The sequence below is a fragment of the Podarcis bocagei genome, assembly GCF_964188305.1.
Source record: "Podarcis bocagei genome assembly, chromosome: 10".
NCBI lineage: Eukaryota > Metazoa > Chordata > Lepidosauria > Squamata > Lacertidae > Podarcis > Podarcis bocagei.
In genome coordinates, this window is record NC_138135.1 from 695,511 (window position 1) to 719,271 (window position 23,761).

Sequence of the window (23,761 nt, forward strand, 5' to 3'; positions counted from 1 at the left end):
GACGTCCCACACTCCATACATCTAAATGGGTTCTCCCATGTGAGAGTCCCTAGATGTTCCTTAAATAAAGGTAAAGGTAAAGGGACCCCTGACCATTAGGTCCAGTCTTGACCGACTCTGGGGTTGCGGTGCTCATCTCGCTTTATTGGCCGAGGGAGCTGGCGTACAGCTTCCGGGTCATGTGGCTAGCATGACTAAGCCACTTCTGGCGAACCAGAGCAGCGCACAGAAACGCCGTTTACCTTCCCACCAGAGCAGTACCTATTTATCTATTTGCACCTCACATGCTTTTGAACTGCTATGTAGGCAGGAGCTGGGACCGAGCAACGGGACCTCACCCTGTTGCGGGGATTCGAACCGCCAACCTTCTGATCGGCAAGTCCTGGGCTCTGTGGTTTAACCCACAGTGCCACCCGCGTCCCTGTTCCTTAAATACGCCATTATAAATAAAGCACTTTTTGCAGTCTTTTCATTTAAACTGCTTCTCCTCTCTGAGTTTGTTGATGGTCTGAAGGGTTTCAACTCTTAAACTTCTTCATGTCCATGAGTCTGTTGATTTTGAACTTCCACTAAGAGTGAACCTCTATCTACTTTCCTGATATTTATATGGTTTTGTGTGAGTTTGTTGACATAAATCAAGGGTTCCACCCTGACTGAAGCTCCTTCCACAGTCCATGCATTTACATGGTTTCTCCCCTGTGTGTCTGCTGATGTTTTCTAAGATTTCCATTCTGACTGAAGCTCTTTCCACACTCCATACATTTAAATGGTTTCTCCCCTGTGTGAGTCCGTTGATGTGTTCTGAGTTTTCCATTCTGACTGAAGCTCTTTCCACACTCGATACATTTAAATGGTTTCTCCCCTGTGTGAGTCCGTTGATGGTTTCTAAGGTCTCCACTCTGATTGAAGCTCTTTCCACACTCCATGCATTTAAATGGTTTCTCCCCTGTGTGAGTCCGTTGATGTGTTCTAAGATATCCTCTGTTACTAAAGCTCTTTCCACACTCAATACATTTATATGGTTTCTCCCCTGTGTGAGTCCGTTGATGTCTTCTAAGTTGTCCATTATCACTATATCTCTTTCCACACTCCATACATGTAAAAGGTTTCTCCCCTGTGTGAGTCTGTTGATGTATATTGAGGTGTCCACTCTGACTGAAGCTCTTTCCACACTCCATACATTTAAATGGTTTCTCCCCCGTGTGAGTCCGTTGATGTTTTCTAAGGTTTGCACTCTGATTGAAGCTCTTTCCACACTCCATGCATTTAAATGGTTTCTCCCCTGTGTGAGTTCGTTGATGATTTCTAAGGTTTGCACTCCGATTGAAGCTCTTTCCACACTCGATACATTTATATGGTTTCTCCCCTGTATGAGTCCGTTGATGTCGTCTAAGGCTTCCACTATTACTAAAGCTGTTTCCACACTCGATACATTTATATGGTTTATCCCCTGTGTGAGTCTGTTGATGTTGTCTAAGGCTTCCATTAGTACTAAAGCTCTTTCCACACTCAATACATTTAAATGGTTTCTCCCCGGTGTGAGTCCGTTCATGTGTTCTAAGATTTCCATTATTACTAAAACTCTTTCCACACTCGATACATTTAAATGGTTTCTCCCCGGTGTGAGTCCGTTCATGTGTTCTAAGTTTTCCATTATCCCTAAAGCTCTTTCCACACTCTATACATTTAAAAGATTTCACCCCTGTGTGAGTCTGTTGATGTCTTCTTAGGTTTCCACTATCATGAGAACTATTTTCACACTCCAGGCATTCATATGGTTTCCCCCCTGTGTGAGTCCGTTTGTGAAATTTAAGGTTTCCACTCTGACTGAAGTTCTTCCCACACTCCCTGCACTTAAAACGTTTTCTCTCTGTGTGAGTCCGCAGGTGTGTTCTAAGTTTTGCATTGAAAGAGAAGCTCTTTCCACACTCCATACCTTTAAATGGGTTATTTCCTTTTTGTGTTCGTTGATGTGAACTATGTGTGCTCATTCAGTGAAGCATATTCCACATTTCACACATTTTAATGGCTATTCCTAATGAAACGAAAGGTGCCCTGTCCCCTGCAATTCTGTCTTCTCCACCACCTTTTTCAGAGTGGGCAGAAAGGAAATCCTGTTTGGGTTTTAGTAAAGAGAACACAGAAAAAAAGGACACATCAATTTCCATTAGCACCTTCTCTTATTTCAACATCTCCTACATTCTCCCATGTCCTCCCCATGTTCCCAATTTTTAGGAAATGAAAATGCTATGATGTCAAATGGTAGTAATGCATCAGCAACCTTTCATAATCGTCAATTAGATTTAATAACACAGAATGATCTTAGAATACCGTTGTCCTCTGAGACTGCCTTTTTTTCTCTTCTCTTTTTTAAAAAACTTTTATTTTGCTTTAAATAGGTACATGTAAACAGGTACTTAGAAATATAGACAACCAAAATTACAAAGGAATATTCCTTAATAGTAATGAAAAAAAAGAAAAAAATCTACAAAAAATATTGAGGTACATGACACAGAACATAAGCAACTATGGGAAAGATAAAAGAAAAAAGAAAAAGAGAAAAAGAAAAAGAAAAATGAGCCAAAGCAGGAAAGCTCATCTCTTGTACACTTCCGTCAAGCTCACAACAGATCATTATTCTTATCAATTCTCTCTATCTGCATTCCAAAGGAATCCCTCATCTTGGTATCAGGGAGCATTTCTCTATGCGGTATCATTCTAAACTTTTATAAAGGTTTGTATAAACAAGAACATTTAGAGGTTCATAAAATGGAAGAGTATTTACAACAAAATAAATTACCAAGAATTGAAAAAGAAGAAGTTGAGGCCCTAAACTCCAATATAGAAATAGATGAAATGGCACAAGTAATAAAAAAAAATGAAGAGTGGCAAATTGCCAGGTCTTGACGAATCACATTACTGTACTATAAGAACCTGGAAGAAGTAATCCTCCCTATATTACAAAGAATAATGAATAATATACTGGGAGGGAAATATATACCACAATCATGGAAAGAAGCACTGATCACTCTAATCCCAAAACAGGGAGTGGAGTTGACAGACATGAAAAATTATAGACCAATCTCCCTGTTGAATACAGACTATAAAATCTATGCTGGGGTGATGGCTAATAGATTAAAAAAGACTCTAAACAAAATAATCAGCAGAGACCAGGCGGGCTTCTTACCGGATAGACATATAAAAGACAATACAAGAATAATAATTGACCTGTTGGAATATGTGGAAATGAAACCAAGTAAAAAGATGGCCATGTTATTGGTTGATGCAGAAAAAGCTTTTGATAGAGTATCGTGGAATTTCCTATTGGAAACTTTCAAAGGTCTGGAGAAAATAATTAATGGAATTAGGGCGATATATGATAACCAAAAACAAAATTGCTAATAAATAACGAGATCACAGAAGAGTTCAGCATCGAAAGGGGGACAAGACAGCCCTCTCTCCCCACTTCTTTTTATTGCCACCTTGGAACCACTTTTAATAGCAATAAGAAAGGATAAAAATATAAGAGGAATTAACCTAGGAACTCGATACTACCAAATTAAAGCCTTTGCCGATGATGTAATCGTAACCACTGAAAATTCAGTGGAAAGTATCCAAAAAACGCTTGCACAACTGGAAGAATTTGGGAAAGTCTCTGGGTTCAAACTGAATAAAGGAAAATCCAAATTATTAACGAAAAAATTACGTAAGTTGGAACAAGAGGAACTGGAAAATACAACAGGTTTAAAGGTAGCCAATAAGGTAAATTATTTGGGGGTTTGGATCACCAATAAGAATATAAACTTATATAAGGACAATTATATTGGGCATTGAATTACAAGAGGATCTGTCCTGGAGTGTCAACACAAGGGGACTTGTGAAGAAGGCGCAGCAGAGACTGTACTTTTTGAGAATTCTAAGGAAAAACCATCTTCCGCAGAAAATGCTGCTTGCCTTCTATCACTGTGCCATTGAGAGCGTGCTCACTTATGGCTTATGTGTGTGGTACGGAAGGTGTACTACCCAGGACAGGATGGGGTTGTGCAGAGTTGTTAAGGCAGCAGAGAGCATTGTTGGCTGCCCACTCTCCACCTTAGAGCAGATTTATGCCATAAGGTGCCATAGGAAGGCACTGGACATAGTAAAAGATCCATCGCATCCTGGTCACTGTCTCTTCGAGCTCCTGCCGTCGGGACGGAGATACAGGACGATGAAGACAAGAACGAGCCGTCTTAAGAACAGCTTCTTCTCCAGAGCGATCTCGGCCCTGAATGGGAAGCCTGGACTTTGAAAGTCATCTAATCTTCTTTGCTGTACTATACTGTATTGTTTAATTAGTGTTTTTATGGAGCAGTCAAGTAATTTTGTTGTCCCCAAAGGGGGCAATGACAATAAAGATATTATTATTATTATTATTATTATTATTATTATTATTATTATTATTATTATTATTATTATTAAGAAGAAGTGGAAGGAAATAAAAAAAGAATTAGAGACTTGGGGAAAATTGAATTTATCCCTGTGGGGGAGAATATCCACAGTTAAAATGATGGTATTGCCAAAGATTATTTTTATGTTCCAAACAATACCTATAATTAGAGGCGTAAAGTGTTTTAAGGATTGGCAGAAGGACCTTGCCAAGTTTATTTGGCAAGGGGAAAAACCACGCATAAAATTTAAGCTACTAACAGAGTTGAAGGAAAAAGGAGGCTTCGCGGTCCCTGACCTTAAACTGTACTTTGAGGCAGTGTGTTGGACATGGATTAAGGACTGGATATTAATTAAAAACACGGAAGTCCTAGATCTGGAGGGATGGGATATTGTGTACGGGTGGCATGGCTACATAGGCTATGACAAGGTTAAATCCCGCAAAGGATTTTTAAATCACATTGTGAGAAGGGCATTATATGAAGTATGGGAGAGGAGTAAAAAATCAGTAGTAACCAAAACACCATGGTGGCTGTCACCAATGGAATCTATGTCAGTTCACAGGATGAATATTGATACGGAAGGGGGGGCATGTCTTAACCTCTTCTTAATGTATTCATGATGTAACTGGGATGTATTTTGCACTGTATTCTGGGACATGGAGGGAAGTTTCAAAAGTTCATGTCACCCCTTTCTCGCAGTTCAATCTCGCCTTGAACCTGTTGCGCAATAAACTTGAATCTTCCGCAGTTTGCTCCTGAATCCGGCTGAGCTCATTTTCCTCCGCAGGGACCCGCGGACTTAGTCCGACGAGCTGGGTGGCAGAGCAGCCTCGCACCCAGATTTTACCGTAACAATATGAACAGCGATTGGCTAACATATAAGGATTTAGTAGAGGAAACAAGTAGTGATCCGAAAATAAAGGGCCTAAGCGAATTGAAACAGAAGGGAATAACCTGGCTGGAGTATTATCAATTAAAAGCCGCCCTTGAAAAGGATAAAAGAACCAAAAGATTTGACAAAAAAATATCCTATCTGGAGAAGGATATTTTATATAATAATCAAAAGACACTTTCTAAAATGTACTTTTGAATTGGCAAAGAAAGGAGGAAGATATCAAAGAATTTACAGTAAAATGGGAGAGGGACCTGGGACATACGATCAAACCCAATATTTGGAACGAATTATGGACTAAAAATATAAAATTCACGGCTTGTTTCCTTATAAGGGAAAATCGTATGAAAATGTACTATAGGTGGTACCTGACCCCTGTAAAACTTGCAAAAATAAATAAATCAAATAATAACAAGTGCTGGCGATGTAAGGAACAGATAGGAACATACTACCATATGTGGTGGTCCTGTCTAGAGATACAAAGATTTTGGAACATGATTTATGAAGAGATAAAGAGATTGATAAAAACTACATTTAGCAAGAATTTTTACTCTAAGACTGCCTTTCAAATCAAGTGTTTGCCCCTGTTTCCACCTCTAGTTCTTCATGAATCACCTGCACAGTCCCACTGCCCTCAGGAGGTCCATGTGGACCATTATGTGAGACCCAGGTCTACATCCTTTCCAGGGACTGTGGTCTGGGTTAGTCAGAGAACTAGTGGCAAGGCTTGGTGCTTGGGGTCAGCTGAATGGGTGCTGAGGGAAGCTCCTGTTCTTGGAGATGGACCTCTGTCCTCATGCCTCACATTGCATGGAGAGAGCAGGAGAAGCAGAAGAAAAACAGCTGGCACATGGGAATCCCAGACGGAAACACCCACCCCAATGGTGCTTTATAATGATGACGTGCTGCCTGAACTTGAGCCCGTCTTCTGACTATCCTAAAGTGACACTGAAAAGCAGGACATAACTGTACTTAATCATAGATAGCCGTGTTGGTCTGACACAGTTGAAGTGAAAAAGAATAGTCCAGTAGCACCTTAGGGACCAACTAAGTTTGTTCTAGGTATAAGCTTTCGTGTGCATGCACACTTCCTCATATAGTGAAGGGTAGTGGGAGATGGTAGTAGGAGTACCTTCTGAGAAAAACCCCACCCCACCCTCCCACGACATACAAGGGTCTGGTGACATCTGTGTCAGTGTATCTGAAGATGTGCACATGCACACGAAAGCTTATATCAAGAACAAACATAGTTGGTCTCTAAGGTGCTACTGGACTATTTTTTAATTTTTTTATTTCAACTGCGTCAGACCAACACGGCTACCTACCTGAATCTAGATGTCATGGGGTGTTGGGGAGCAGTAGTTCCTTTGGTGGGGGACATGTCCTGCACCTTCTGGGGTCATTTTTCCACCCTTGGTGCCCACCCTGCACTCAGCTCTCACCTGTGGCTTCCAGAAGCTGTCAGCATGCAACAGGGGTTCAAGCAACAGCTTCCACCGGCCGGCTAAACCAGGTGAGGAAAGCTGATGGGTCTCAAATCCTTGGGGGACTGGGGAATTCTGCTGCCCCTGAAGTCAAGCCCTGGTGGATGGAGAGGAGAACAACCGTGAATCCCACAGTCCAGAAGGCAGATTCTGCCCGTGCAGAAGAGGAACGTGAAGGGCAGGTGGGGCACGTCCACCTGGAGGTTTGTTATCTAGTCCCAGGGTTACTCTGACATTGAATTATATATGAATTACAGTATTGAAATGTGCCTGCTCCCACTTCCTATTCTGATATTACTCTACTCTGCTTGTCTGTTTCTTACTTGAGTGTTGTTTTGGTTTGCTAAGTCAGGGTTTTACTGTGAGTTACATTTTTGCTATTTTTTGGGTCCTGTCATGCTTATCTGTCTTCAGTAATAAATTTCTCAGCTGATTTTTTTCCCCTGCCTCTGAGTGTTTTCTCCTACTCTGCTAACTATACATCGATCATTACGGAGGAGCAAGACCTGCAACCTCAAGCCCTCAACAGCCTTGGCCCTGTGGCCCTGAAGGAGCATCTTCACCCCCTTCGCTCAGTCCGGACAGGGAGGTCCGCCTCCGAGGGTCTTCTGCTGGTTCCCTTGCTGTTAGAAGTGAAGTTCCTGGGAACCAGGCAGAGGGCCTCCTGCCCCATGGAATGCCCTCCCTTCAGAGGGCAAGGAAGTAGGCAACCATCTGACATTTAGAAGACAGCTGTATCAGGAGGTTTGCAATTTTTGGATGTTTTACTGTCTTGTATATGTACTGTAGGGACTCGGGTGGCATTGTGGGTTAAACCCCAGAGCTTAGGACTTGCCGATCAGAAGGTCGGCGGTTCGAATCCCTGCGACAGGGTGAGCTCCCGTTGCTCGGTCCCTGCTCCTGCCAACCTAGCAGTTTGAAAGCACATCAAAGAGCAAGTAGATAAATAGGTACCGCTCCGGTGGGAAGGTAAACGGCGTTTCCGTGCGCTGCTCTGGTTCGCCAGAAGCGCTTAGTCACGCTGGCCACATGACCCGGAAGCTGTATGCCGGCTCCCTTGGCCAATAAAGCGAGATGAGCACCACAACCCCAGAGTCGGCCACAACTGGACCCTTTACCTTTACCTATATGTACTGTAAGCTGCCCAGAGTGGCTTGGGGAATATACTAATAGTATAACATCTAGAGTGGTACCTCAGGTTACAGGCGCTTCAGGTTACAGACTCTGCTAACCCAGAAATAGTACCTTGGGTTAAGAACTTTGCTTCAGGATGAGAACAGAAATCCCGCGGCGGCAGCAGCAGGCCCCATTAGCTAAAGTGGTGCTTCAGGTTAAGAATAGTTTCAGATTAAGAACGGAGCTCCAGAACGAATTCAGTTCTTAACCTGAGGTACCACTGCACTATTATTATCATCTTGTGATTTTTTGTAGTTGTTTTGGAATTCGTACTGCTATATCAGCTCATAAAATGTTATGGGTGGAGAAAATCACAGGGTTGCCATAAACTATAATCCCACCCACAAACTCTCATTCACATACAGTCTGTAAATTTGGGGGGGTCACACACCTCACCTGTGCTAATACTGGCAGTCTTTGGCCTCCACAGGCACACCTTGTATGTAGAGCCTCCAGCCCCAGGCACTGTCTATCATGAAAATGGGTCCTTTGAATGGGAAGATTCATGCAGTCGCTTTCATCGGATGCTGAAGGATTGTATCTCAGCTTGTCAGTCACTCTGACATTGCCTATGAAGAATAAGAGGAACAGAAATGTTTTGAGGTGTAACTTCTATTCCATGGACTCTGCACCCCTGTTTCTGATGACAGGTGTCCATTATCCTCATCCTCAGTGGAAAAGACAATAAAGATGGAAGCCTGAGAGAGAGGAAAAGGTTTCTGGCTGCTTCCTGGGTGGGATTGCGGAAACCAAGGGCCGCTTCTGAGAAGGCCTCCCCCCTCCCCTCTTCCTCTGGGGATTTCCTCTCCTCTCCAGGGGACCAATGGGTGGACTGGGCAGAAGCCCTGTGTCCGGACAGGGCTGGGTATTATGGGGTGGGAAGAGGATGGAGGTTGCAGGATGGAAAGATGGGGGGACAGGACCCCCACTTTCCAGGGATCCCTCTCTGGCCGCCTTGAAGGGGGGGCCCATTCGTGGGTGGGAGGGAGAAGCCAAGGCAGCCCCTCGGGAGATTCATCGTGGGCGTCATGATGGAGATGTCTCCCCAAAGACTGGTCTTCCTCTCTCCCCCCCCCATTGCTGCGCTTGCCTGACCCGGGGGTGCCCCCTCCCTTCTCCCCCCACTTCCATGACCCCCTCTCTTTCTCCCGGAGTCTCCCCTGCACCCAGAGGCCCCCTTGGCTCACCCCTTGCGATATCTCCGTCAATATTGCCCCCCAAGACGACATGGGGAGGGACAGGGGGGTCTCTATCCAGGCGCCTCCCGCACCCCTTAACCCTTTCCTGGCCCGCTTCTCTCCGCGCCCCAGGGATGCCTGCACGGGGGAAAGGGGGCCAGGGAGTCCACGTGGGTGGGCGCCCCATCTCCGCCCCTTCGCAGCACGCATGCCGGGATCCAGGCCTCACGGAAGGCGCTTGGGGAGCTGGCGGGGTCTCTGGGTCCTTTCTCCCCCCTACCCCCCCGCAACCCCTTTACTTCTTTGTCCTCGCTCCCGATTCTCCTTTCCTGCAACATCCCTGCCTCCTCCCTCCCCTTTCCGAAAGCGCCCCCCCTAGAGCTACGCGCAGAGCAGCACCCCCCCCCCCCAATTCCTGGGACAGAAGAGCCGGATTGGAGGAGGAGGAGGAAGGGGTGAGACGTTTGGGGGCGGGATCTGGGCTTGTGGGGGGCGAGGTGAGAGGAGGAGGTGCCGGGAGGGGGGGGAAGAATTGAGGGGGGGGGAGAGAGGAAGGTTTCCCCCCTCCCCTCTTCCTTCTGGATTAGGAGAGCGAGGGAGGGGCTGATCCCGGAGATCCAGCTGCAAAGAGGGGTCCCCCCCACAAGTGCAACATCCTCCCCTCCCCCACCCCACGAGCTTTGATCCCTCCGTCTTTTAGGTCTTGGTGCTGTTCAAACCAGGAATGGAGGGGGGCAGCTAAGCGACTCCCCCCAAATCCCAGCCCCCCACCCCAGCCTCTGACTCAGGCCAGGACAAGGACCGTGGACACAGGCCCCGTCCCTGCACAGCAGCCAAGCGGATTCCTAAATCTGAGGGATCCCTTGGACCAGAAACAAGGAGACCAGCCAGGAAGAGGAGAGCAAAAGAGCAGCCAGTAGGTCTTGATGGAAGACTGTCCCCACAGGACTCCCCCCTGCCCCCAGGGGGAACAAGATGGAAGCCCCCAACAAAAGAAGACCCCAACTTTTATTAGCTGCTAATCCCCCATGCTACACCCCCAAGACTACATCATGACTACATCATTGACACATCACACCGAGGAGGGGTTCAGGGAGAAGAAGAGGAGGAGTTTGGATTTGATATCCCGCTTTATCACTTCCCAAAGGAGTCTCAAAGCGGCTAACATTCTCCTTCCCCTTCCTCCCCCACAGGAAACACTCTGTGAGGTGAGTGGGGCTGAGAGACCTCAGAGAAGTGTGACTTCTTTGGAGGAGGAGTTGTGGTGGTAACCTGAGGGTCTTCTCACCTGTCCGGTTCCTCCTTTCCCCTCCCCATGATTACATTCCTGAGGACAAAGAGGAGTTCACTGTTTCCTGCCCCCAGAGGGAGGGGCTGGTCACTGTCCTGTGTTTCAGTCCCTACTGAATCCACTTCCATATGCAGGTCCTTTGTGAGTGGAATCATCTTCTGTCCAGGACCATCAAGGTTGGCATGCCAACTGGGTAGGGCTCGCTGCGGACATGTTGGCTGCCTTGTGTCAAGTCTCCCCCCTTTGATAGTCCTTCCCTCATGGTGCAAAATAAAAGTCGAACGGTGCAGATTCCATGTACGGCTGATTTTCTATGAATTTATAACAGAAGCATTGTGTGTGTGTGTGTGTGTGTGTGTGTGTGTGTGTGTGTGTGGTGTTTGTACAAACTGAATGATTGGGGGGGGGGTTCCTGCAACACCCTGTTGCAGCAGATCAATCAAGATCAGGCTTACTAGCTGCTTTGCTTCTCAATAGTCTCTGGTTGCCTCTGCTCTTTTCTCCTACCGATGGAGAACCCACAAGGGACTCTATAAAGGGCTCTTGTGTCCCCCATAAGGGAAGAAGGGCAGCTTTTGTTTACAACAGATGGCACCCCAGTTGGGACCTTCAGTTGGCCAGATTTAAGGGGGGCAAGGAAGGACCGGTGATCCAGCGCGCACCAGGCCATTTGCCAGGAGGAGCCACCAGTCCTCTAGTGACCCCAGGGTCTGGAAAGAAGTGGAGTTCCAGCGGGGCTAACCAGAGGAAGCAACGCTTGATCAGGCCAGCCACAAATTGATTTATTTTTAAAAATAATATTTATTGATTTAAATTACACACATATACAAAGAATTTGGAATCTCATACTGCAAAAAAAGAAAATTAAAGAAAAAGCAATGAAGAAAAAAGAAGAAAATACAGAAAAAAGAAAGAAGCAGATTTATGTGCATAAAAAAACTTAATCTTCCTAATTAAATAAAAAAGACTTCTGACAAAATGAGTCTTCCAATCATTCTCATTGTACTGTTTATACTGCCTTTTTTTCGCACAGTTTTATATTCTTTAATATTGTTCCCATCTACTCCACCAACAGTATTTGTTATGTTTAGAAGTATCACTCAAGTTCTGCTAATATGGTGTGGTTGGTACAATATGATCTTTGATAATCCTTAAATATTCTCCATTCTCTAAATATTTTCTGGTTCAGTACTCCTCTAACTCTTCCCGTCAGTTTTGCTAGTTGTAACTATTCTAACATAAGTACAGTGGTGCCTCGCAAGACGAAATTAATTCGTTCCGCAAGTCTCTTCGTCTTGCGGTTTTTTCGTCTTGCGATGCACGGTTTCCCATAGGAATGCATTGAAAATCAATTAATGCGTTCCTAGGGAAACCGCCTTCAGACCAGGTCCGGGGACAGTCTGTCCCCGGACCTCTTCTGAAGGCTGGGGGGGGGGACAAGGGCTTTTCTTCCCACCCCCAGCATTTTAAAAAACCCCGGGACAGCGGAGGACTTCTCCGCTGTCCGGGCGATCTTAAAATGTTGGCGGGCGGCATTTTAAAATCGCCCCGGGACAGCGGAGGACTTCTCCGCTGTCCGGGGCGATTTAAAAGCCCCTGGGAAGGCAGGCAGGGGGGACAAAGACTTTTGCCCCCCCCCCGCCCGCCTTCAGAAGAGGTCCTGGACCTCTTCTGAAGGCGGGCGGGGGGCAAAAGTCTTTGCTCCCCCCCGCCTGCCTTCAAAAGCCCTCCGGGACAGGCAGGCAGAGGGGAGCAAAGACTTTCGTCCCCCGCCTGCCTTCAGAAGGTGTTCCCTCCCCCCCCCCGCCCGGCTTCGGAGCACCGGGAGAAGCGATCTCCCCGCAGCCCCTTGCTTCAAAAGAGGTCCAGGGGCAGCGCTTCAAAAGAGAAGACCCGCTGTCCCCGGGGCAAGCTTCGTTTTGCGAAGCAAGCCCATAGGGAAATTCGTCTTGCGAGGCAACTCGAAAACGAAAAAACCTTTCGTTTTGCGAGTTTTTCGTCTTGCGAGGCGTTCGTCTTGCGGGGTACCACTGTATATGGCTTCTCTTGGTGATGTCCACAAGGGTATTTTTGGCTCAAATATTCCTTTATATTTATTCCAGATTTTATACCACAATTTCCTTATCACATGGCTCAAAAATCCCCCGTGGACCTTCACTTTTTCGTATATTAAAGAAGCGTGCCATCCAGACCGATTCTCATGGCCTTCCAAGTCTAATAGGTCCGTATCTTTCAGTGTAATCCAGTCTTTTATCCAAACCAATCCTGACGCCACATGGTAGAATTCCAAATCTGGCAATGCAAAACCTCCTCTCTCCTTTTGATCTGTTAATAATTGGTGTTTAATTCTCGGTTTCTTTCCACTCCATATAAATCTAGATATTTCCCTTTTCCACTGCTTAAAACAATTCATTTCTCCTAAAATGGGCCTTGTTTGGAATAAGAAAATCATTTTGGGGAGGATATTCATTTTCACAACTGAGACTCTTCCCCAGAGTGAGAGATGGAGTTTGGTCCAGGTTTCCATATAGTTTTTAAAAATTTATTTCCATACTTTACTATAATCATCCTCATATACATTTAAACTTTTTTAAAAAATCAAGATCCTTAGGTATTTAACCTTATTTTTAATTTCCAGGTCTGTTTTTTCTTGAAGTTCTTTTTTTCCCCTTCCATTGTGAGGTTTTTTGTCAGTAATTTAGTTTTTTGGAAGTTTATTTTCAGCCCCAGGCCGGCCATAAATTAATCTAGCAAAAGACCCCGGGGTGGCCAGGAGCAGCGCATGCGGACGTGAGTCTAGGAATGGAGAAGATTGTGGACGGGATTCTCTGAAACACCCAGCAACCCAGATTCTCATCCTTTGCTGTCTCTTTTGCTGACGGTCTTCACTCCCAGCCTTCCTGGCAAGAGGTAGCGAGGAGGGGGAGGGGAGAACGGGAGAATTGGGGTTCTGCAATTAGAGAGGCAATTAACTGCAAGGGGAGAACGCCAATCAAAGCTCTCATTCCCTGTCGGGGAACCTGGGATCTGAAACTTTTCCTTTTTCCCAAGGAAGATGCCCCAAGGCTGGTCCAAGTGGCCAGTTTGGATAGCAAGGGACTTGGGCTCGGTTTCCAATTTCTCTTTTCCTCGTAAATGCAGCTGCACCGGCAGCACCAGGATCCGGGAGGAAGTGACTGGTGCGTGTCAGAGCGCAAGGGCGTTTACAGTTCCTTTCCATTCTCTCTGGAGCAGCCAGATTTGGCACTGGGCTGCCAGGCGTCCAATGGAAAGGGACTCTTTTCCCTAGAGGCAGAAAAGGGTGCTGGGACCCCATGGTAAATAAAGGGAGGGAGAAGGACTTTGTAGAGAAGACGAACGACTGTCAGGTCAGGAAAGACCTGGGAAAAGGCTAGCGGGTTTTTGTTTTTGTTTTGCCTTTGGTTGAAAAATGGGATCCCCACATTCTAAGCGTTCTAACCGCCACACTCAGAGGCATGTGCTGGTCGCAGCAGGAGGGGGAGTCTCTCTGGTTGCTTCAGCAGACGGCCTCCTCTGGGTCTCCTGGCTCCCTCCTCTCCTCCCTCTTAGCCTGAACTGCTCTCTGCCCCAGACTCTTCCCGCTCACCTAACCCAGTTTCCTCCTCAGCTTGCAACATCTCCCCTTGCGGTCTGCTCCCTTTTCTCCCTCTTTGGCCTCATACCACCACCAGTCCCCAGGATCTGAGCCTTCTTCCGTTGTGGGTCCCCCAGCTTGTGCCTCTCCACCCTCACCAGCCAGTCCATGACAACAACAGCAGCCACAGCACTGTGGTCCTCTGGTAGGAAAACTCCTGAGAAGCATGATTGAAGCAAACCTTCTGGGACTATGGAAAAATGCTATCTTCCTCAAACCCCAGAATGAGCAGGAGCTCTGGGGTTGCCCCATGGGGTTCATGAGTGAAGATGCCCCCCCCCCAGGAGACTTCCCTGGTACCTGCAGCCCCTCATTCCCCCTCTTGAAATTAGACATGGGGGGGGGGAATCTCCCATTCAATTACAGTATTTCAAGTTTTCTTCAGAACACGCAGGGCAGGAGGCAGCGATGAAGTTCTGGTGAAGAAGCAGGGCTGGGAGATCATGCGGTGGGGTGTGTGTGACAGAATTTGGTGCAAAAACCAAAAGTACTTTCATCTAAAATTATACTCACCATTGTGAGATGCTGCCTTCATTATTTGATTATTGTAATGTTTTACATATAAAGACCAGAACTTCACATATACCTCATGCTTTTAGGAATGATTTCCTGCTGAGTTCATTGCTCAGAGTGGACTCTGAGAGGAAAATGTCCCGTTCTCCATACATCTAAATGGGTTCTCCCATGTGAGTCCCTGGATGTTCCTTGATCACTCCATTATAAATAAAGCACTTCTTGCAATCTTTTCATTTAAACTGCTTCTTCTCTCCGAGTTTGTTGATGGTTTGAAGGGTTTCAACTCTTAGAGTTCTTCCTGTCCGTGAGTCTGTTGATTTTCAACTTCCACTAAGAGTGAACCTCTATCTACTTTCCTGATATTTATACGGTTTGTCTTTTGTGTAAGTTTGTTGACATAAATCAAGGGTTCCACTCTGACTGAAGCTCCTTCCACAGTCCATACCTTTAAATGGTTTCTCCCCTGTGTATCTACTGATGTTTTCTAAGATTTCCACTCTGAGTGAAGTATTTACTGTACTCCATACATTGAAATGGTTTCTCTCCTATATGAGTCCGTTGATGTGATCTAAGGCTTGGATTACAATGGAAACTCTATCCACACTCTATACATTTATGTGTTTTCTCCCGTGTGTGAGTCCGTTGATGTTTTTTCCAGTGTTCCACTCTGACTGAAGTCCTTTCCACACTCCATGCATTTAAATGGTTTCTCCCCTGTGTGTGTCTGTTGATGTCTTCTAAGGTGTGCACTCTCATTGAAGCTCTTTTCACACTCCATACATTGAAATGGTTTCTCCCGTGTGAGTCCGTTCATGTCTTCTAAGGCTTCCACTTTTACTAAAGCTCTTTCCACACTCGATACATTTAAAGGGTTTCTCCCCTGTGTGAGTCCGTTGATGTGATCTAAGGTGTCCACTCTGACTGAAGTCCTTTCCACACTCCATGCATTCAAATGGTTTCTCCCCTGTGTGAGTCCGATGATGGGAACTAAGGCTGCTGCTATCACGAAAGCTCTTTCCACACTCCATACATTTAAATGGTTTCTCTCCTGTGTGAGTTCGTTGATGATTTCTAAAGCTTCCATTTTCACTAAAGCTCTTTCCACACTCGATACATTTAAATGGTTTCTCCCCTGTGTGAGTCCGTTGATGTGATCTAAGGTGTCCAATCTGACTGAAGTCCTTTCCACACTCCATACATTTAAATGGTTTCTCCCCTGTGTGTGTCTGTTGATGTCTTCTAAGGTGTCCACTCTGACTGAAGTCCTTTCCACACTCCATGCATTCAAATGGTTTCTCCCCTGTGTGAGTCCGTTGATGTGATCTAAGGCTTCCACTATCACTATAACTCTTTCCACACTCCATACATTTAAATGGTTTCTCCCCTGTGTGAGTCCGTTGATGTGATCTAAGGCTTCCACTATCACTATAACTCTTTCCACACTCCATACATTTAAATGGTTTCTCTCCTGTGTGAGTTCGTTGATGATTTCTACGGCTTCCATTTTCACTAAAGCTCTTTCCACACTCGATACATTTATATGGTTTCTCCCCTGTGTGAGTCCGTTGATGTGATCTAAGGTGTCCAATCTGACTGAAGTCCTTTCCACACTCCATACATTTAAAAGGTTTCTCCCCTGTGTGTGTCTGTTGATGTCTTCTAAGGTGTCCACTCTGACTGAAGTCCTTTCCACACTCCATGCATTCAAATGGTTTCTCCCCTGTGTGAGTCCGTTGATGTGTTCTAAGGCTTCCACTATCACTAAAACTCTTTCCACACTCCATACATTTAAATGGTTTCTCTCCTGTGTGAGTCCGTTGATGTTGTCTAAGGTTTCCATTATCACTGAAGCTCCTTCCACACTCAATACATTCAAATGGTTTCTCCCCTGTGTGAGTCCATTGATGTCTTCTAAGTTTTCCATTATCACTAAAGCTCTTTCCACAATCAATGCATTTAAATGGTTTCTCCCCTGTGTGAATCCATTGATGTCTTCTAAGTTTTCCATTATCACTAAAGCTCTTTCCACACTCGATACATTCATATGGTTTCTCCCCTGTGTGTGTCTGTTGATGTCTTCTAAGGTGTCCACTCTGACTGAATCTCTTTCCACACTCGATACATTTATATGGCTTCTCCCCTGTGTGAGTCCGTTTGTGCAATTTAAGGTTCCCACTCTGACTGAAGTTCTTCCCACACTCCCTGCACTTAAAACGCTTTCTCTCTGTGTGAGTCCACTGGTGTGTTCTAAGTTTTGCATTGAAAGAGAAGCTATTTCCGCACTCCATACCTTTAAATGGGTTCTTTCCTTTTTTTGTTCGTTGATGTGAACTATGTGTGCTCATTCAGTGAAGCATATTCCACATTTCACACATTTTAATGGCTATTCCTAATGAAACGAAAGGTGCCTTGTCCCCTGCAATTCTGTCTTCTCCATCACCTTTTTCAGAGTGGGCAGAAAGGAAATCCTGTTTGGGTTTCAAGGAAGAGAACACAGGGGGAAAAGGACACATCAACCGCCATTAGACCTTCTCTTATTTCAACATCTCCTACATTCTCCCATGTCCTACCTATGTTCCCAATTTTTAGGAAATGAAAATGGTATGATGTCAAATGGTAGTAATGCATCAGGAACCTTTCAAGATCCTCAATCATCTTTAATAACACAGCATGATCTTGGAATACTGTTGTCCTGTGGGACTGCCTTTCAAATCAAGTGGTTGCCCCCGTTTACACCTCTAGATCTTCATGAATCACCTGCACAGTCCCACTGACCTCAGGAGGTCCATATGGACTATTTTGGGAGACCCAGGCCTTCATCTCTTCCAGGGACTGTGGTCTGGGTCAGTCAGAGAACTAGTGACAAGGCTTGGTGCTTGGGGTCAGCTGAATGGGTGCTCAGGGAAGCTCCTGTTCTTGGAGATGGACCTCTGTCTACATGCCTCACATTGCATGGAGAGAGCAGAAGAAGCAGAAGGAAAGCAGATGGGAATCCCAGGCGGAAACACCCACCCCAATGGTTCTTTATAATGATGATGTGCTGCCTGATCCTGTGCTTGTCTTCTGACAGAGGACTATCCTAATCTGGCACTGAAAAGCAGGATATTCAAGGCAAGGAGATAACTGTACTTAATGGTAGGTAGACATATTGGTCTGACACAGTTGAAGTAAAAAAGTAACAAAAATAGTCCAGTAGCACCTTAGGGTCTTGGGAGAAAAGCAATGACAAACCTAGACATCGTCTTAAAAAGCAGAGACATTACCTTGCCAACAAAGGTCCGTATAGTTAAAGCTATTGTTTTCCCAGTAGTGATGTATGGAAGTGAGAGCTGGACCAGAAAGAAGGCTGATCGCCGGAGAATGGATGCTTTTGAATTCTGGTGCTGGAGGAGACTCTTGAGAGTCCCATGGACTGCAAGAAGATCAAACCTCTCCATTCTGAAGGAAATCAGCCCTGAGTGCTCACTGGAAGGACAGATCCTGAAGCTGAGGCTCCAAGAGTTTGGCCACCTCACGAGAAGAGAAGACTCCCTGGAAAAGACCCTGATGCTGGGCAAGATGGAGGGCACAAGGAGAAGGGGACGACAGAGGACGAGATGGTGGGACAGTGTTCTTGAAGCGACCAGCATGAGTTTGACCAAACTGCGGGAGGCAGTGGAAGACAGGAGAGCCTGGCCTGCTCTGGTCCAGGGGGTCACGAAGAGGCGGACACGACTAATCGACTATAAAACAACAACAACAACAGCAACTTAAGACCAACTAATTTTGGTCTAGGCATTAGCTTTTGTGTGCATGCATACTTCTTCATATAGTGATGGGTAGTGGGAGATGGTAGTAGGAGTACCCTTCAGAGAAAAACCCCAACCCACCCTCCCACGATATACAAGGGTCTGGTGACATCTGCTTCAGTGTATCTGAAGAAGTGCGCATGCACACAAAAGCTTATACCTAGAACAATCATAGTTGGTCTCTAAGGTGCTACTGGACTATTTTTTATTTTTTTATTTCAACTGCGTCAGACCAATACGGCTACCTACCTGAATCTAGATGTCATGGGGTGTTGGGGAGCAGTAGTTCCTTTGGTGGGGGGCATGTCCTGCACCTCCTGGGGTCATTTTTCCACCCTTGGTCCCCACCCTGCACTCAGCTCTCACCTGTGGCTTCCAGAAGCTGTCAGCATGCAACAGGGGTTCAACCAGGTGAGGAAAGCTGATGGGTCTCAAATCCTTGGGGGGCTGGGGAATTCTGCTGCCCCTGAAGTCAAGCCCTGGTGGATGGAGAGGAGGAGAACAACCGTGAATCCCACAGTCCAGAAGGCAGATTCTGCCCGTGCAGAAGAGGAACGTGAAGGGCAGGTGGGGCACGTCCACCTGGAGGCTTGTTATCTAGTCCCAGGGTTACTCTGACATTGCATTATATATGAATTACAGTATTGAAATGTGCCTGCTCCCACTTCCTATTCTGATATTACTCTACTCTGTTTGTCTGTTTCTTACTTGAGTGCTGTTTTGGTATGCTAAGTCAGGGTTTTACTGTGAGTTACATTTTTGCTATTTTTTTGGATCTTGTTATGCTTATTTGTCTTCAGTACAGTCATACCTCGTGTTATGTAATAATAATAATAATAATAATAATAATAATAATAATAATAATAATAATAACAACAACAATATCTTTATTGTCATTGCCCCCTCTCGGGGACAACGAAATTACTTGCTTCAGGTTGTGCCTTTTCGGGTTGTGTCCTGTGGCATCCCAGTTACTTCCGGGTTTTGCCGCTCGTGCATGTGCAGACGTGCAAAATCAGGTCACATGCATTTGCAGAAGCAGCGAATCGTGACCCATGCATGCACAGACGTGGGTTGCATTCTGCTCATGTTGCGAACTGGCCACCAGAACGGATCCCGTTCGCAACCAGACGTGCCACTGTAATAGATTTCTCAGCTGAATTATTTTTTTCTGCCTCTGAGCGTTTTTTGCTACTCTGCTAATTATATCTCAGACTTGCTCTGGAGATCGTTATGGAGGAGCAAGATCTGCAACCTAAAGCCATAAACAGCCTCGGCGCTGTAGACCTGAAGGAGCATCTCCACCCCCATCACTCAGTCCGGACAAGTAGGTCCTCCTCCGAGGGTCTTCTGCTGGTTCCCTTGCTGTCAGAAGTGAAGTTCCAGGGAACCAGGCAGAGGGCCTCCTGCCCCATGGAATGCCCTCCCTTCAGAGGGCAAGGAAACAGGCAAACATCTGACATTTAGAAGACAGCTGTATCAGGAGGTTTGTAATGTTGGATGTTTTACTGTCTTGTATATGTACTGTAAGCTTCCCAGAGTGGCTGGGGAAACCCAACCAGATGGGCAGGGCATAAATTCTGCAATCATTCTTTTCATCCCCCTGAGCACGGCCATGGCTGGGGAGGGTGGGGTATAAATAAATTATTATTATCATCATCATCATCATCTTGTGATTTTTTAAAGTTATTTTGAAATTCATACTGCAATATTAGCTTACAAAATGTTATGGATGGAGAAAATCACAGGGTTGCCATAAACTATAATCCCACCCAAAAACTCTCATTCACATACAGTCTGTACATTTGGGGAGGTCACACACCTCACCTGTGCTAATACTGGCAGTCTCTGGCCTTCACAGGCACACCCGGTGTGTAGAGCCTCCAGCCACAGGCACCGTCTATCATGAAAATGGGTCCTTTGACTGGGAAGATTCATGCAGTCGCTGTCATCGGATGATGATGGGTTGTATCTCAGCTTGTCAGTCACTCTGACATTGGCTACAAAGAATGAGAGGAACAGAAATGCTTTTGAGGTGCAACTTCTCTATCAGCCCTGAGAGCCATTCCATGGACTCTGCACCCCTGTTTCTGATGACAGGTGTACATTATCCTCATCCTCAGCGGAAAAGACATTAAAGATGGAAGCCTGAGAGAGAGGAAAAGGTTTCTGGCTGCTTCCTGGGTGGGATTGCGGAAACCAAGAGCCGCATCTGAGAAGGCCTCTCCCCTCCCCTCTTCCTCTCGGGATTTCCTCTCCTCTCCAGGGAACCAATGGCTGGAATTGGAAGAACCTCTGCGTCCGGACAGGGCAGGGGCTTATGGGGTGGGAAGAGGATGGAGATTACAGGAAGGAAGAGGTGGGGGGATATGACCCCCCACTTTCCAGGGATCCCTCTCTGGTCGCCTTGAAGGGGTGGCCCATTCCTGGGAGGGAGGGAGAAGCCAAGGTGGCCCCTCCAGAGAATCCCTGCGGGCACCACGATGGAGATGTCTCCCCAAAGACTGGTCTTCCTAGCTCTCCCCCCCAATGCTGCTGGGATGCTCCCCTCCCTCCCCCCCACTTCCTCGACCCCCTCCCTCTCTCCCATAGTCTCCCCTGCACCCAGAGGCCCCCTTGGCCCGGCCCAACCCTCGCCATGCGCGCCCCATCTTTCCATCCGGAGGAGCCACCCCAAGACGAGATGGGGAGGGACGGGGGTGGGGTCTGTAGCGCCCGTTAACCCTTTCCAGGCCCGACTCTCTTCCCGGGAACCCCACAGCGCCCGGGGGATGCCTGCGTATGGGAAACGGGGCAAGGAAGCCCTCGTGAGGACTCCCTGGGAGGGGGCCCCATGTCCGCCCCTGCCAAGGCGCCTAAGGGGCCAAGGAAAGCCCCCTTCGCAGCACGCGTGCCGGGATCCGGGCCCTGCCACGGGGCCTACGGAAGGCGCTTGGGGGAGCTGGCGGGGTCTCTGGGTCCTTCTCTCCCCTCTCCTCCGCGACCCCGTTACCTCTTTGTCCTCCCTCCCGATTCTCCTTTCCTTTCCTGCAACATCCACCGGGCGGGGGTTCCCTGTCGCCCCTCCTCCCCTTTCCGAAAGCGCCCCCCTAGAGCTATGGGTCAGAGCAGCAATCCGGAGTGGAAGCTCCACGTCCGGGAGAAGCAGGCAGGTTGGGAGGGGGGCTCACCCCCCCATTCCCGGAGCAGAAGCCGGATTGGAGGAGGAGGAGGAGCAATGTATTGGGGGAGGGTTTTGGGGTGGTGGGGGCGGGGTGAGAGGAGGATGTGCAGGGAGGGGAGGGAAGGTTTGAGTGGGGGGGGAGGAGAGGAAGGTTCCCCCTCCCCTCCTCTTTCTGGGGATCAAGAGAGCGGGAGAGGGGCTGATCCCGGCAATCCAATTGCAAAGTGGGATCCCGCACAAACAGTGTTTACATTGCAAATTTCTTCCCTCCCCCACCCCACGCCATGAACTTAGATCCGTCCACGTTTTAGGTATTGGTGCTATTAACACCAGGAATGGGGGGGGGGGCGGTTAAACGACTCCCCAAAAACCCCAAGTCCCCAACGCAGCCTCTGACTAAGTACAGGACAATGACCATTGAGACAGGCACCTTCCATGCACAACAGCAAAGAGGCTCAGAAAAGCAACCTATAAAATTGTAGCAATAAGCGGATACCATGAATCGGACTGTTTCCTCCGACTATCCAATACTGTATAGAAAACTGAAGAAGCTTCAAATAATCGCCAACATTCAACGGTTTGACGGATTTCCTGGGTTCCAAAGCCTTATGACTCCTCTGGAATTGGGGGATCCAGGGCTCCCCCTGACTCCATAATCCCTTAGGAGGCAGGAGGCGATCAAGGGCAGCACATGCCCCAGGCAGAAATCCATCGGGATGGTGGGTTGACTCCTGATGCTTTCAAAGGAGAAGCCCATTAAAGCCTTGCAGCTAGGGGGATGGGTAAATACTATTATGGTTCTTTGGGCTGTATATTGTCTCCCTGCTTATTTACCTTATATGCAGAATTCATCATGCGAAAGGCTGGGCTGGATGGATCCCTAGCTGGAATTAAGATTGCCGGAAGAAAAATCAGCAACCTCAGATATGCAGATGACACAATCTTGAGGGCAGAAAGTGAGGAGGAATTAAAGAACCCTTTAAGGAAGGTGAGAGAGGAGAGCGCAAAATATGGTCTGAAGCTCAACATCAAAAAAACGAAGATCATGGCCACTGGTCCCATCACCTCCTGGCAAATAGAAGGGGAAGAAATGGAGGCAGTGAGAGATCTTACTTTCTTGGGCTTCATGATCACTGCAGATGGTCATGAAATTAAACGATGCCTGCTTCTTGAGAGAAAAGCAATGACAAACCTAGACAGCATCTTAAAAAGCAGAGACATCACCTTGCCGACAAAGGTCCGTACAGTTCAAGCTCTGGTTTTCCCAGTAGTGATGTATGGAAGTGAGAGCTGGACCATCAAGAAGACTGTTTGCCGAAGAATGGATGCTTTTGAATTATGGTGCTGGAGGAGACTCTTAAGAGTCCCATGGACTGCAAGAAGATCAAACCTCTCCATTCTTAGGGAAATCAGCCCTAGTGCTCACTGGAAGGACAGATCCTGAAGCTGAGGCTCCAAGAGTTTGGCCACCTCATGAGAAGAGAAGACTCCCTGGAAAAGACCTTGATGTTGGGAAAGATGGAGGCCATAAAGAGAAGGGGACGACAGAGGACGAGATGGTTGGATAGTGTTCTCGAAGCTACCAGCATGAGTTTGACCAAACTGCGGGAGGCAGTGGAAGACAGGAGGGCCTGGCGTGCTCTGGTCCAGGGGGGCACGAAGAGTTGGATCCGACTAAAGGATTAAACAACAACATTCTTTGGGGAAGAAGGAAGTTAAAATGTGTGGGAAACTGGGGATATTGAAGGGATGGGTGACAGACTCATGTTTCTAAATGCCAAAGACTCCTATTTTGTGACATATTTGTGACGTATCAATGATGCTGTTGGTAGTGTATTATGGGAAATGGGGAGAGGTCTTAAAAGTATGTGAAAATCCATGCTCAGGGTTCCTACTCTTGGTGTGTTTGAACCTTGTTGCAACAAATAAAGATCAGGTCAACTGACTGCTGTTTTGCATCTTTAATTTGGCTGGAGGCTCCTTCTTTTGCTGACCCCAGAGAGACCTGCTGGGAGTGGGAACCTGACGAGCTGGGCAGCGGAGTAAACCCACATCCCAGGATATTTTCCTTATCAACTCTTTCCCACCTGAGCCTCACCCCCTTACCTAAAAGCCTGACACCCACAATGTGACAGGATTGTGACTCCTGCCCTCAGCAAACAAAATAGCTCCCCGCCCCCAAGCAAAG

The 23,761-nt window shown here is 46.9% G+C and overlaps 3 protein-coding genes across 9 annotated transcripts in view; all 3 read right to left on the reverse strand.

Annotated features, from left to right (window-relative positions):
• LOC308595664 (uncharacterized protein) overlaps nucleotides 1–8,643 on the reverse strand; it is a 152,598-nt gene extending 143,955 nt beyond the window's left edge. The window contains exons 1-2 of one of the 2 annotated variants that reach the window (XM_081210240.1): nucleotides 8,379–8,643; nucleotides 628–2,114 (exon numbers count right to left, since the gene is read on the reverse strand). In XM_081210240.1, coding sequence (XP_081066366.1) covers nucleotides 681–1,991 — 1,311 coding nt within the window. In that variant the 5' untranslated portion in view covers nucleotides 1,992–2,114; nucleotides 8,379–8,643 and the 3' untranslated portion in view covers nucleotides 628–680. Of the gene's footprint in view, nucleotides 1–627; nucleotides 2,115–8,378 lie in introns of those variants that run through there. The other variant, XM_081210239.1, reaches the window with a different exon arrangement.
• LOC308595582 (uncharacterized protein) overlaps nucleotides 1–23,761 on the reverse strand; it is a 163,288-nt gene that overhangs the window by 13,648 nt on the left and 125,879 nt on the right. The window contains exon 1 of one of the 6 annotated variants that reach the window (XM_081209989.1): nucleotides 21,403–21,424. The exons of 4 other annotated variants lie outside the window; for them this stretch is intronic. The gene's annotated coding sequence lies outside the window, so the exon portion shown is untranslated. Of the gene's footprint in view, nucleotides 1–9,459; nucleotides 9,545–21,402; nucleotides 21,425–23,761 lie in introns of those variants that run through there. One more of the 6 variants, XM_081209985.1, reaches the window with a different exon arrangement.
• On the reverse strand, nucleotides 15,351–17,547 carry LOC308595389 (uncharacterized protein). The gene is made up of 2 exons (XM_081209448.1): nucleotides 17,398–17,547; nucleotides 15,351–17,090 (listed from the first exon to the last, which is right to left on the reverse strand). The coding sequence occupies exon 2, from the start codon at nucleotides 16,965–16,967 to the stop codon at nucleotides 15,390–15,392; it is 1,578 nt and encodes a 525-aa protein (XP_081065574.1). The 5' UTR covers nucleotides 16,968–17,090; nucleotides 17,398–17,547; the 3' UTR covers nucleotides 15,351–15,389.